A 13,005-nucleotide genomic window follows, 5' to 3' on the forward strand; every position below is an offset into this window, starting at 1 on the left:
TGTTGCACTTTGAACCTGCCAGGGGGAAGGGAATGAGGGGGGTGACATGAGTGCTGTCTGTCTCTGCTACCCAGCCACTCTCTGCTTTGAACCTGAAGGGCCAGCTCTGGGCGTCTGGGTGTCTGCTGTGCTGGGGGAGGAGGGCTAAGCAGGGGGTGCAGATGGAGGCCCTCTTTCTGCGAGGCAGCCAGCTGCTCTGGAGAATGCTCTGCAAGGAGCGACTCTGCCTTCGGAAGTTCTCGACAACTTTCCTGGCAGCCAAGCTCCAGCCGCCTTTGCTGAGCAGCCCCAGAGCTAACCCGTGTGTGTGGGCCACAGCTCACCCCGCTGCAGCTGGCTCCCTGCCTGGCTTCCATCGTGGGGGCTTGGAGCACCTGCTCGCTGGGCATGGTGCCCCTCGCCGCTTTCTCGCTGGTTCTAGCTTCAATATGCCTCCCAGTGCTCAATTCGTAGCCAGGCCCGTGGGGGTCTGCTCCATGATGAAGCTGCCCGTTCAGACTTCACCAGAGGGACTAGATGCTGCTTTTGTTGGGGTGCCCCTTGACACAGGAACCTCCAACCGTCCTGGTGCAAGGTAAGGGGCAGCTATTAGGCTAAGAGCTGAGGAGGGGGAAGCCACAACCCATGAGATAGGGGCTATTCAAGAAAAATCCCAGGGGAGTCAGTGCTGATGAAAGATTGGGACTGACTGCCTGGTAGCATGCAGGCCTCTTGTTATTCCAGGGAACAGATATGGCAGAATGCAAGGTTTCCCGTACTGCCCTGCCAGTCTGCCTCGGGCGCGTCCTGCAGGGACCAAGAAAAAGCGGGAGAGGGTGGTTTGCTCTTGGTACCCATTCAGTCCTGTTCGGGCTGCTAATGAAGGTGCCAGTTGTCAGAGTGGTTCTGTAATGTGACAGTCAGGGTCCAGACACCCCAGAACAAGGGTCTGAACCCCAAAGAATTTGCAGTTGAATCAACCGACTGAATATAATATTATTGTACTTTAAAAGGACATTGAGTCAAGTCTTTTATGAAAACTGGTGACATGCTGGTCGTGAATATCAGCGTGATGTATGTATGGGTGGTGCATAGAGTTATGTATGGGTGCTGAAAATATGTTCCTATAATATGTTGTGGAGAGAGTTGATAAACCATCTTGCCTGAGACAAAGGAATGGGGATTTACCTGTCTAGGTCAGAGGTGGGCAAACTTTTTGGGCCGAGGGCCACATCTGGACGGGGAAATTGCATGTAGGGCCATGAATGTAGGGATGGGGCAGGGGGTTGGGGTGTGGGAGGGAGTGCAGGGTGTGGGAGGGGGTGCGGTGTGCAGGAGGGGCTCAGGGCAGGGGGTTGAGGTGCGGCAGGGGGCTCAGGGGGCTGGCGTGCAGAAGGGGTGTGGGGTGTGGCAGGAGGCTCAGGGCAGGGGGTTGGGGTGCAGGAGGGGTGCGGCAGGGGGGATTGAGGAAGGGGGGGTTGGGGTGCAGGAGGGGTGAGGGCTCCAGCCTGGCACCACTTACCTTGAGCTGCTCCGGGTGGCAGCAGGGCTATGGCAGGCTCCCTGCCTGCCCTAACGAGATGCCGCTCCCGGAAGCAGCCGGCAGCACGTCCCTCGGCCCTGGGGAATGGGGGGGCAAAGGGCTTCGCGTGCTGCCCTCGTCTGTGGGTACCTCCCCTGAAGCTCCCGTTGGCCACGGTTCTCTGTTCTTTGCCGATGGGAGCTGTGGGGGGCTTTCCGGTTGTGAGCATGGACTAAGCACTTCAGCAGATGGATCATGTGTGGCTCCAGTCAGAGACTTTCTTGTAAATCTGGTGTGACTGGCAAAGAGTTTCAAAAGCACCTGACAATTTAGACACTTTAAAGGGAGCGGAGGTTGAAAAGGTGGGTGTTCAGCATATCTGAAAAGCAAGCCCCTGAAAATCTTTTCAGGTTGGCCACCCAGAATCAGAGTCACATGTGAAAATCTTTGCATGCACTCTCGATTTGCAGTAAGCTCTCTGCCTGGATCTACAGATGACCTGTCTGTTGAAACCATTCGGCCATACTCATTATGCATCTGACGTAGACTATCACAACCACAATATAGTCCCACTTGAAACATTTGCCGCAATGGTCTTTCCAGCCTTCAACTCCTAAGTGTCTAGGAGGAGTGTGTGCCCAACCAGCCATGTGTTCAGAATCCCCGGGTTCTATACAAGTTTCGTCCTCGAACCATCCCAGATAATGAAGTGTGGGATTCTTTCCCTTCCAGGTTCGGCCCTCGCCATATTCGAGCGGAGTCGGGCATGGTGAGAATGTATAACCCCAGCACTGGGGCAGCACCTTTCCATTCCCTCATGGTTGCTGACATTGGTGATGTGAATGTGAACCTCTACAACCTGCAGGACAGCTGCAGGCAAATCCGAGAAGCCTATCAGAAGATTGTGGCAGCTGGCTGCATTCCCCTCACGATGGGTAAGGAACCCAGGGCTGGGCCCAATCTCATGCTTTGCTGTTAAAACACCAGAAAGTGGGCACCTGGAAGAATAGCAGGATCCATTAAAGCCACCTCCCCCCTTCTGCCCCATACACTGCAATGGATACAGACTAATTTATTAACAGGGTCTTGAGAGTGCAACGGAGCTCCTCTCTCCTCCCCGCTGAGATAATTCAGTCTCCTGCAGCTGCTCCCAGACCTTTGCTGCTGCTGGTTCAGCTCTGGGGCTGGGGCTGGGGGAGAGGCACCTCTCCCCCAGCCTGCTGCGGCGAGAGAGGGCTGTATATCCGGGATCTGCATTCAGAAGCTGGCCTTGAGTCCCAGCTGCAGCAAGAGAGTGACAGCCAGCTGGATTTTTGAAAGCTTTTAAAAAGAGAAGCTGCCCCTTTTTATACTATCTGCCACCAATTAAAGCTGCAGGGAAGGTAGTTAGATGAATAAAGGCTGTTGCTTCGAAAGGATGAGCTCTCTCTTTGTGAAGTGCGGATGTGTTCCCCTATGAGAGGAGTGGTGCAATATGAATGTAGCTTGCTATGACTGGAAAATATATCTGGTCAGTGCTGGCCTGTTCTTATTACATAGCATGTTCTCTGTTCCCTGTCCCGTTGCAGGTGGTGATCACACAATAACATACCCGATCCTGCAGGCAGTGGCAGAAAAGTAAGTTTAAAGTCTTTTCTCAAGACTAAACATGCCCAATTTTTGGTCACTTTTCCTCATAGGTCAGGCTTCCTAACCCTTTTATCATTTTGGTCGCTCTCCTCTGGACTCTCTCCAATTCGTCCATATCTTTCTTAAAGTGTGGTGCCCAGACCTGGACACAATACCCCAGCAGAGGCCTCATTATTGCTGTGTGTAGTGGGGCAATTTACCTCCCTTGTCTTACCTACAACACTCCCGTTTATACACCCCAGAATGTTGTTAGCCTTTTTCGCCACAGCATCACATTGTTGGCTTATAATCAACTTATGATCTACTATAACCCCCACACCCTTTTCAGCAGTCTGACCACCTGGCCAGTTATTCTCCATTTTGTAGTTGTGCATTTGATTTTTCCTTCCTCGTGTACTGCTTTGCACTTGTCCTTATTTAATTTCATCTTGTTGATTTCATACCAATTCTCCAATTTGTCAAAATTGTTTGGAATTCTCATACCGTCCTCCAAAGTGCAAGCGACCCCCTCACGGCTTGGTGTCATCTGCAGTGTTTAGAACATCCTCTCCATTCCGTTAGCCAAGTCATTGATGAAAATGTTGAATAGCACTGAACTCAGGCTAGACCCCTACGGGACCCCACCAGATGTGGCCTCCCAATTTGACAGCATACCTTTGATAAATACTCTGAGTACGGTCTTCAACCAGTTTTGCACCCACCTTAAAGTAATTTCATCTAGACTACATTTTGCTAGTTTGCTTATGAGACTGTTATGTGGGACTGTGTCCAAAGCCATACTGTATAGCCATACAATCTAGACACATCATGTCTACAGCTTCCCCCCCGTCAACTAGATCAGTAACCCTGTCGAAAAAGAAATTTGGTGGGGTTGGCATGATTTCTTCTTGATGAATCCCTTGTGGCTATTCTTTATAACCCTAGTATCCTGTAGGTGCTTACAAATTGATTACTTAATAATATATTCCAGATTCTTTCATCTATTGAAGTTAGGCTGACTGGTCTATAATTCCCCAGGTCCTCTTTGTTCCCCTTTTTAAAGATCATCACAATGTTTGCTTTTCTCCAGACCTCTGGGACCTTACTTGCCCTCCCTGAGTTCTCAGACATAATCATGAACTGTTCTGAGATTTCCCCAGCTAGTTCCTTAAGTACCCTAAAATGAATTTCATCAGGCTCTGCTGACTTGAATACATCTAATTTAAAGAAATATTCTTTAACTTGTTCTTTTTCTATTTTGGCTTGCATTCCTTCCTTCTTGTTCTTAACATTACTTGTGTTAAGTATTGGGTCACAATACTTTTTAGTGAAGACTGTAGTATTATCTAGTATTATGTAGTATTAAGACTGTTATCTTTTTAGTGAAGACTGTAGTATTCAGACATTACACAGCTCAGCCTTCTTAATGTCGTCAGTTATTAGCTTCCCTCTCTGCTAAATGGAGGACCTACACTTTCCTTTGTGTCTCTAATCCTACTCATGTATTCATAGAACCTCTTCTTATTGCCTTTTATGTCGCTTGGTAGGTGTAACTCATTTTGTGCCCGTCTTTCTGATTTTGTCCCTACATGCTTGTGCTATTCTTTTATACTCATCATCAGCAATTTGTCCATGTTTCCACGTTTTTGTAGGCTTCCTTTTTAATTTTCAGGTCATTAAAGAACTGCTGATGGAGCCATCTTAGCTTCCTACTGTTCTTCTTATCTTTCCAATGGCTCCTCAGACACTTGGGGTTCCAGGGTTCGTGTAATCAGACAGGGTTGGAGAGTCATGTGAGGGATAAAGTCGGGCTGCAGCAGTATCCGTCAGTCAATAGCTAGATGCTGGCAATCTTCCTCTTTGCTCCTCTCACTTACCCAGAGCTTGTTTGTGCTGATCCCAGCTGGCATCTTGTGTCTGCACTCTGTCTCTGGCTATCTTTGTCCTAGAGTTAATTGGTGCGCTCATGTGCTTATTGCCTTCCTGAACCTGCTGAATAGAAAGATGCCTTCTCAGAGGTCTGAAGCCATAGGAATCTAGGGTGGGAAGAAGACCTTGACAAATCAATTGTATGATCTGTTTGGCATCTAGATCTCTATCATTGTGAAGAATCCAAGATTTTATGCTGAAAGATTGAACAAGGTCAGAACTACTTGTTGTTAGAGAGCTTATTCCTTCACTCTCCCACTTCCCTGGTCCTTCTCGCATGAACAGAGAGCAACAATACCCGAAGTCCGAAGGTGCAAACAATTCGTTTATTGGGGTGAACTTCCAGCAAGCTTAAATACAAGTTCCTTTTTCCTTATTTTCGAATCCCAACTTACTTCCTGTTTGCCCCTAATTTATACAGTAATATTCTTAGCTATACCTTAACCAATCATTCTACTGAAATTTAACTAACCAATCCTAACATATTGTAACATGATTAGCTAACCAATTATATCCCACCACCTTAATTAGTTTACACCCAGCAAAATTAATTATAAAGCAGACAGAAACAATCACAGAACCAGACAGAGACCATGCCAATAAACAATAGCAAAGTGGGAACTATAATGACAAAACAATACAGAAGTGAGGATTTCACATCCCAGCTATTGATAAGTGAGTTCTTGCCAGACAGGATGCTATCAACCTAAGTTTCCTTTTACATTTTCTAGGCACTTCCCTTTCTCTGGAGGTGATAGGAATACAATCCTGTCCTGATAGTGCCTGACAGCCCAATAGCACCTTATTTCAATGTGACTAGTTTGGAATGTGAGGATGTGACCGGTCGCTTCCTAGCTTATGGCTGCTTCTGCTGCTTAGCCAAAGGCCTTAGCCTAAGAACAGGGCCTCAAACTGTCACAGTAAGAGAAGGCCCTTACACCAGCAGACAGTGATTTTGATTCTTTCTTTTATACCTCTAGAACTAGCCAAGTGATAAGAATACCCCTAAATTCTTAAAGTACAGGCCTTTGCAGACAGGCCTGAATATCTATATCCTAACACTTGTGACAAAGTTCCTCCTCTGCCTTGGTGGGGCCTGCGCTTTTTGGCAGATTTGCTCCCCTCAGAGGTTCATGGCAGCCCTCAGTTTGGCCACTTCTGCTAGAGGCGCTAACCTCATCGCCAGCCAGCGTGGGGGAAACTTCTCCACCATCTCTGTTGTCCCACCTAGGGGGTCAGGGACAGGCCAGATCCCTTTCCAAATTAGACCTTCCCTTCTGGTGTTGCTCACAGCCCAGGTCAACTCCTCCTGTGTCCGATCGGGAGTTGGGGGGAACCCAGGCCCACCCTCTACTCCAGGTTCCAGCCCAGGGCCCTGTGGATAGCAGCTGTCTAAGTCTCCTGTATCCGCTGTGTGACAGCTACAACCCCCTGAGCTACTTCCCCATGGCCTCCCCCCAGCACCTTCTTTATCCTCACTGCAGGATCTTCCTTCTGAAGCCTGATCATGCTTGTACTCCTCAGTCCTCCAGCAGCATGCCTTCTCGCTCCTTGTATGCCCCCCTCCAAACAGATGGGAGGTCCTTGTTAAAAATCAGGTGTCCTGATTAATCTGCCTGCCATAATTGATTCTAGTAAATTCTTAATTGGCTCCAGGTGTCTTAATTGGTTCTAGCAGGTTCCTGATTGCTCTAGGGCAGCCCCTGCTCTGGTTACTCAGGGAACCGAAAACTAGTCATCCTGTGGCCAGTATATTTGCCTTCGACCGGACTCCTGTACCCCACTGGTCTCGGTCTGTCACATACTGTAAGCACCTGTGTTAACCAAAGCATCCACCCAAATGCATGGGAGCATGGGGCTGGAGCTAAGGCCGTGTTTGTGCCTGCCCTGTCCCCATTAGGCATGGTCCCGTGGGACTGGTGCACGTGGATGCTCACACTGACACTGGAGACACAGCGCTGGGGGAGAAGATCTACCATGGGACGCCATTCCGACGCTGCGTGGACGAGGGGCTCCTGGACTGCAAACGCGTGGTTCAGATCGGAATCAGAGGCTCCTCCTACACCCCCGATCCCTACAAATACTGCTGGGACCAGGTAGCGTATACCGCTGCCAAAACCTTCTCTACTCTCCGCCGGGCCCAGCCTGTGCAGTCAGGGCCAAAATGGCCATTGATTTCAGTGCTGGGAATAACAATATGTCCCTCTTCTTCCTGAGACGGCTGCTGAGAGGCTTGCTGAGTGTGTGTGATGTGAGATCCTCAGACAAAAGGTGCAAGATGATATTGTTCATTAACTGATGCCGTGGCATGGAACACTTCTCCCACTCCAGTCCCTGCAACTAAGACACTTAGAGCAGGACAAAAGCCACCCGCTGCCATTCTTTTCATTTATTGTCCCTCTCTCCTCCTTTTGCACCAGATGGCAAGGGAATGGCACCCCCCCTCCCTCATTGCTCTCCTGTCTGTGCTGTTTCCAGCAGCATATGCCCTGAACAGCTTCACCTGTGGGGAAAGCGCTACTTGCCAGGGCAGGTGGAGACCATAGTCTGTCCTACGTGGGGGCAGAATGGAAGAGAGAGCAAATGCGAGACCACAGAATGGCTGGAAGCACCAGTTGTGATCCGCAGAAGACACTTGCTTTGGCCAGTTAGAGCTGTTTGCATAAACGTTACACTGGACCACTGCTCTCTCCACCCGTTTCCTTTCCCCAGCAGCGTGTTTCAAGCAGGTGAAGCCAACCTTTCTTCTCCTTCCTCCACCAGGGTTTCCGTGTCGTCCTGGCTGAAGACTGCTGGCTGAAGTCATTGGTACCACTGATGGGGGAGGTGAGAAAGCAGATGGGAGCCAAGCCCATTTACATCAGCTTTGATATTGATGGATTGGACCCTGCATATGCCCCTGGCACAGGGACACCTGAAATTGCTGGTCTCACACCTGCTCAGGTAAGGAGATGCTCAGACTTTATTTCTGAATGTGCAGAGTGGATGCAGGGAAAACCTGGCTCCCTTTAAAGGAAGTCCCAGGGCTTACACTGTCTGCCCCTAGAAATCATAGAATCATCGAATATCATGATTGGAAGGGACCTCAGGAGGTCCTCTAGTCCAACCCCCTGCTCAAAGCAGGACCAAGCCCCAATTTTTGCCCCAAATCCCTAAATGGCCCCCTCGAGGATTGAACTGAAAACCCTGAGTTTAGCAGGCCAATGCTCAAACCACTGAGCTATCCCTCCCCCCTAAGCCGGACACACTTTCTCCTTTCCCAGACACACAGCTTGGGATCTCATTCCCCTTGTCCCAGCACACAGGGCAGTTCACAGACAACTGCCTGGAGATCAGAGTAGCTCCCTCCATAGGCAAGTCAATACCCCTGACAGACACAGGCACATTTCCTTCACTGTCACACTTCTCCACCCAGCTAACAGGTAAGGTCCAGGGACACTCATCTTCCGTTCTCCTCGCCTTCCCACCCTGCTGCCTAGACACAGCCATCAGCTCACAAGGCTGCCTAGGCTCATCCAGACTTTCCTTACCAAGCACCTTGCCACTCCCAACAGATCCCCTGCCCTTCCTGCGTTTTCCCCGCACTCAGGTGGGGTCTCAGCTCCCACTGTGCTCAGCGCTGCCCTTGCTGTCCCAGTGGGGCAGGCAGCGAGCTCGCTGCTTTCCTCACTGCATCAGAGCCAGCGTGAGCCCCCTCCGGTGTGCAAGGGGGGCAGGGAGCCCCAGGGGTCTGGTTACAGGCAGGCAGTAGCCTGAACCTAGCAGGTCCTCCCCCTGCCAGCCAGGTCATCTGCATTTTCACTGACCATTTCCCTCTCCACCGATTGGTTCCCTGATTCAAATTCAAACCCTCGGCAGTTAGAGGAGCAGGGCCTGGATCCTGTCCCAAAGAGGCACAGTCACCCCACAACAAGGTCTTGCAGTTGGTATCCTGGAGCACCACCCGTCCTGTGTCTGCACAGGGATCTGGGCCATAGGCAGGGCGAGGGGCTTCATCCCTGGGACCCTCACACAGCCCCTCAGCATCTGAGGCTGCACCACCCAGGGCCTGACAACAGTTCTCTCTGTCCCAGGATCTCGCCACCCCAGGAATGTCTCCCCATTGACCACACCTTCTGCTCCCACTGGAGGTCCGAGGGGCCTGGCCCCAGGAGACTCCACACAGACAGATAGGTTGGGCTCAGGAGTGGGAGCCTGTCCACCTCCCCACCCATCTGGCTGACGGAGTCTATGGCCTTGGGACCCAGCAAGGGAGCTAGACACCGGGGCTTTTCCACAGGGTCCCCCTGGTTCAAATCTCCAGCCTGCTCAAAGGCAGTGAGCTGGGCATCCACATCTCCCCCCCCCCCTCGCCCCTTAACCAGGGGCAGCAATTTAGTCTCGAGGTTCCCTGCGGAACTGGCACCCCGGGGTCTATCCCCACTCACCCCTGGGAGGTCCCCTAGGCCTCTCCGCTCCCCCACCGCCAGTTCATGCTGCTGCTGCTTCTGCAGCTCTTTCTTGGACTCTTGCTGTCTCTCACAGTCCTCTTGCTCTCTCGGACTCAGCTCCAATCCCGTCCGTCTCCGATCCCCCGATGGGGAACCCGATCGTGAAGACCCTCGTCTGGTCGGGGACAGGAGTCTTGGGGATGAATCTAAGGGTCAAGGAACTAAATGGGATTTAGAAGTCTTTAAACAAGAAACTTGGCAGAGCGGGAACTGAAATCATTGAGAACTCCTATTGTGTCCTGCCTATAATCTAGAGAGAGATTGGAAGTTACCCTTCTAGTATAGGAAAAGCCACTGCTAAGGGAGATTGAGCTGATATACAGTTTGATGGTGTCTCAGTATTTATACATCTAAGCCTCTGCTTTCCGCTCACTCCGGATCAATATGTAACAAACAAAGAGCACTAGGTTACAGCAGTGATCTCGGACTGTATCTTCTCAGATTTCATGTCAGCTGTGTTTAAAAACGAAAACACCCCCTCGGCTATTTAAATATATAGAGTGTTTTCAAAGTTAACAATTTGGGTACCTAGTAACTAGCCCTTTCTTACCTTCCCTAGGCTTTGGAGATCATTCGTGGGTGCCAAGGACTGAATATAGTGGGATGTGACCTTGTTGAAGTTGCACCAATCTATGATGCTTCTGGTGAGTCACAGGAAATATTTGGGACAATAAAGCAAACTTAGAGAACTGCTGCATACCATGTTTGTCAGTAGTAGATTGGGTCCTGTTTAGCTGTGGGCACTGGACGCTGTCTAGAGTTCAAAACAAAAAGACAGATATTTGGTCCTGGACAGTTTGAGCATCCCTAGAGAACATAGTGATGGCTGTTGGAAATACTTATAGTCAGATTTCAGAGTAACAGCCGTGTTAGTCTGTATTCGCAAAAAGAAAAGGAGCACTTGTGGCACCTTAGAGACTAACCAATTTATTTGAGCATAAGCTTTCGTGAGCTACAAAAAAGCTTATGCTCAAATAAATTGGTTAGTCTCTAAGGTGCCAAAAGTACTCCTTTTCTTTTTACTTATAGTCAGCTATTCCTACTCTGTGTATTACCGACAATTCAAACAGCATGTTGCATGAGAATATTTAAGAAAATGCAGAGTAGTCTTTAGAAATCTAGCAACAGTGATTTCAGGGTATGCTAGAGTGTGTGACCACCAGGATGTCGGGGACAAATAGTGCTGTGTAAACAGGAGAGGCCACAGCTCTTGTATAACCAAGATATGGATTCCTCAGCGTTAGTCAAAACTCAGCTCAGTACTCTAAACAGCTGGAAGGTAAGAATCACTTGTGAATGAACTGCTGTGTTTGTGTAAATCTGTACTTCCATTCTGCAGTTCTGTAGCCCCTTCAGTGCAAGCACCTCAACCACTAATGATCTGATCCACTTGGTCCCCTTGTCGCTCCCTTTTCAGATGGAGGAAACTGAGCTACAGGGAGGTGACAGGACCTGTCACAGCTCACTCACCAAACTTGCTGGTGGAGGCAGTAAATAAAAGCCAGTTTTCTGGACTCAAAGTCCAGTGCTTTAACCACTAAGCAATCCTTCCTCTGTACTGCTGTGGCAGCCAGGTAAATGCAAAGAGACATCGGTCCTGCCCTTGGTGACAGAGGCGACTCCATGCTTCAACAGCAATAAAGAAAAAACAATATTTAAAACTAATTTAATTTAGAAAAACCAATATTTGAACCTGTTATGTTCAGAAACTGTGGTAGGCAAAGCGCACCCTGTAATAAGATGATGGCTGTATTAGGTTCATGTCCTGCCAAAGGCACACTTTTTAGCAGAACACTCTGCTCATGGAATTGACTTTGTCATATGTATATACACGCAGCCGGGCTCATGCAGGGAGAGAAGTGCTTGCTTTAAGAAACACCAAAAAAAAAAACCCAAAACCCCAAACACTGTATCTGGTTCCTGGAGATCTGTAGAGACTATAACAACACTGGACGGTCCTGTCCCGGGGCCACTCTGCCTTTGGATTGATTTCAGTGTGAGTTATACACATAAAGGGACAGACCTGGGCTTTGGCCACACCGGCACTTCACAGTGCTGCAACTTTCTCGCTCAGGGAGGTGAAAAAACATCCCCCTGAGCGCAGCAAGTTACAGCACCATAAAGCTAATCCCCTTGTGGAGGTGGAGTACCAGGAGAGCTCTCTCCCAGCACGGGCGCGTGACCACACTCGCTCCCGCGGCAGCGCTTTGAAGTTTCGAGTGTGGCCCTGCCCCTGGAGTCTTAGGTTGCATTTATGCTGGCAAAAGTCAGCTGGTCACGATGGGTGTAGCTCCCACAGTGTAGCAATGGTTGTGATGCACTCTCTGTATAGAGTGTGAAGATAGTGTAACTGGAATATGCTTCATGCAGAAGGTCTCTTGTAAGGTATCATTACAAAGCTTATAATCCACTGAGTGTGGTCATCCTAGTTGTAGAAATGTATCACTCTTGTATCAAAAACTAGAAATATGAAATATAACTCTGAGGGCCTATTGTAGTTATGCAAATGGGCCATGAATGGTGGCTTGGAATCTTGATGGCTCCCATCGACCAGGACAATTGACTGTGGATGGCTCTGTTTGCAGGCAGGCCTTCCTGTGAGTCAGGCTGGGAGGAAAGGCGGCTTGGGGTCTCACAGGACATGTGACTATGTCACCTGAACTGGAATCCATCTTTAACCTGGTGTTTTTCCACTGAGAAGGAGGGGTGGGAACCCAGAGGGACAAAGGATTCCCGCCTGATGCAAAAGATATATAAGTGGGTGGAACAGAACAAGGGCGGCAGCCATCGTGAGGAATCTCCTAGCTACCACCTGAGCTGGAACAAGGGCTGTACCTGGGGAAAGGATTGTGCCCAGACTAGGAAGGTGTCCAGCTCCAGTCTGTGAAAGAATCTTATTGAAGCATCTGTAAGGGTGAGATTTTATCTGTATTCAGTTTTTAGTACTGTACTAGACGTAGACTGGTGTGTTTTATTTTATTTTGCTTGGTAATTCACTTTGTTCTGTCTGTTACACTTTTTACTTATTAATTAACCCAGAGTATGTATTAATACTTGGGGGGGAGGGGGAGGCAAACAGCTGTGCATCTCTCTATCAGTGCTATAGAGAGCAAACAATTTATGAGTTTTACTCTGTATAAAGCTTATAGAGGGTAAACAGATTTATATAGGGTTTGGACCCCACTGGGAGTTGGGCATTTGAGTGTTAAAGACAGGCACACTTCTGTAAGCTGCTTTCAGTTAAGCGTCCAGCTGTTAGGGGACGTGGTTCAGAGCTGGGTCTGGGTTTGCAGCCGGCTAGCGGGTCTGGCTCAAACCAGGCAGGGCACTGAAGTCCTAAGCTGTCTGGGCAGGAAAGCAGGGGCAGAAGTAGTCTTGGCACACCAGGTGGCAGCTCCCAGGGGGTTTCTGTGATCCAGCCTGTCACAATGGCGAGTGAACATATGCACAGGACCAAGTGTGTTCTCTTCCCTTGTA

At 49.4% G+C, this 13,005-nt stretch overlaps 1 protein-coding gene across 1 annotated transcript in view; it reads left to right on the forward strand.

The window, feature by feature from the left end:
• LOC140900020 (agmatinase, mitochondrial-like) overlaps positions 1 to 13,005 on the forward strand; it is a 15,311-nt gene continuing 2,306 nt past the window's right edge. Inside the window, exons 1-6 of the mRNA XM_073316499.1 lie at positions 1 to 574; positions 2,234 to 2,436; positions 3,070 to 3,118; positions 6,939 to 7,134; positions 7,802 to 7,981; positions 10,088 to 10,172. Of these exons, the coding sequence (XP_073172600.1) occupies positions 162 to 574; positions 2,234 to 2,436; positions 3,070 to 3,118; positions 6,939 to 7,134; positions 7,802 to 7,981; positions 10,088 to 10,172 (1,126 nt within the window). The 5' untranslated portion in view covers positions 1 to 161. The remainder of the gene's footprint in view (positions 575 to 2,233; positions 2,437 to 3,069; positions 3,119 to 6,938; positions 7,135 to 7,801; positions 7,982 to 10,087; positions 10,173 to 13,005) is intronic.

Source organism: Lepidochelys kempii, chromosome 18, assembly GCF_965140265.1.
Source record: "Lepidochelys kempii isolate rLepKem1 chromosome 18, rLepKem1.hap2, whole genome shotgun sequence".
Classification (NCBI taxonomy): Eukaryota; Metazoa; Chordata; order Testudines; family Cheloniidae; genus Lepidochelys; species Lepidochelys kempii.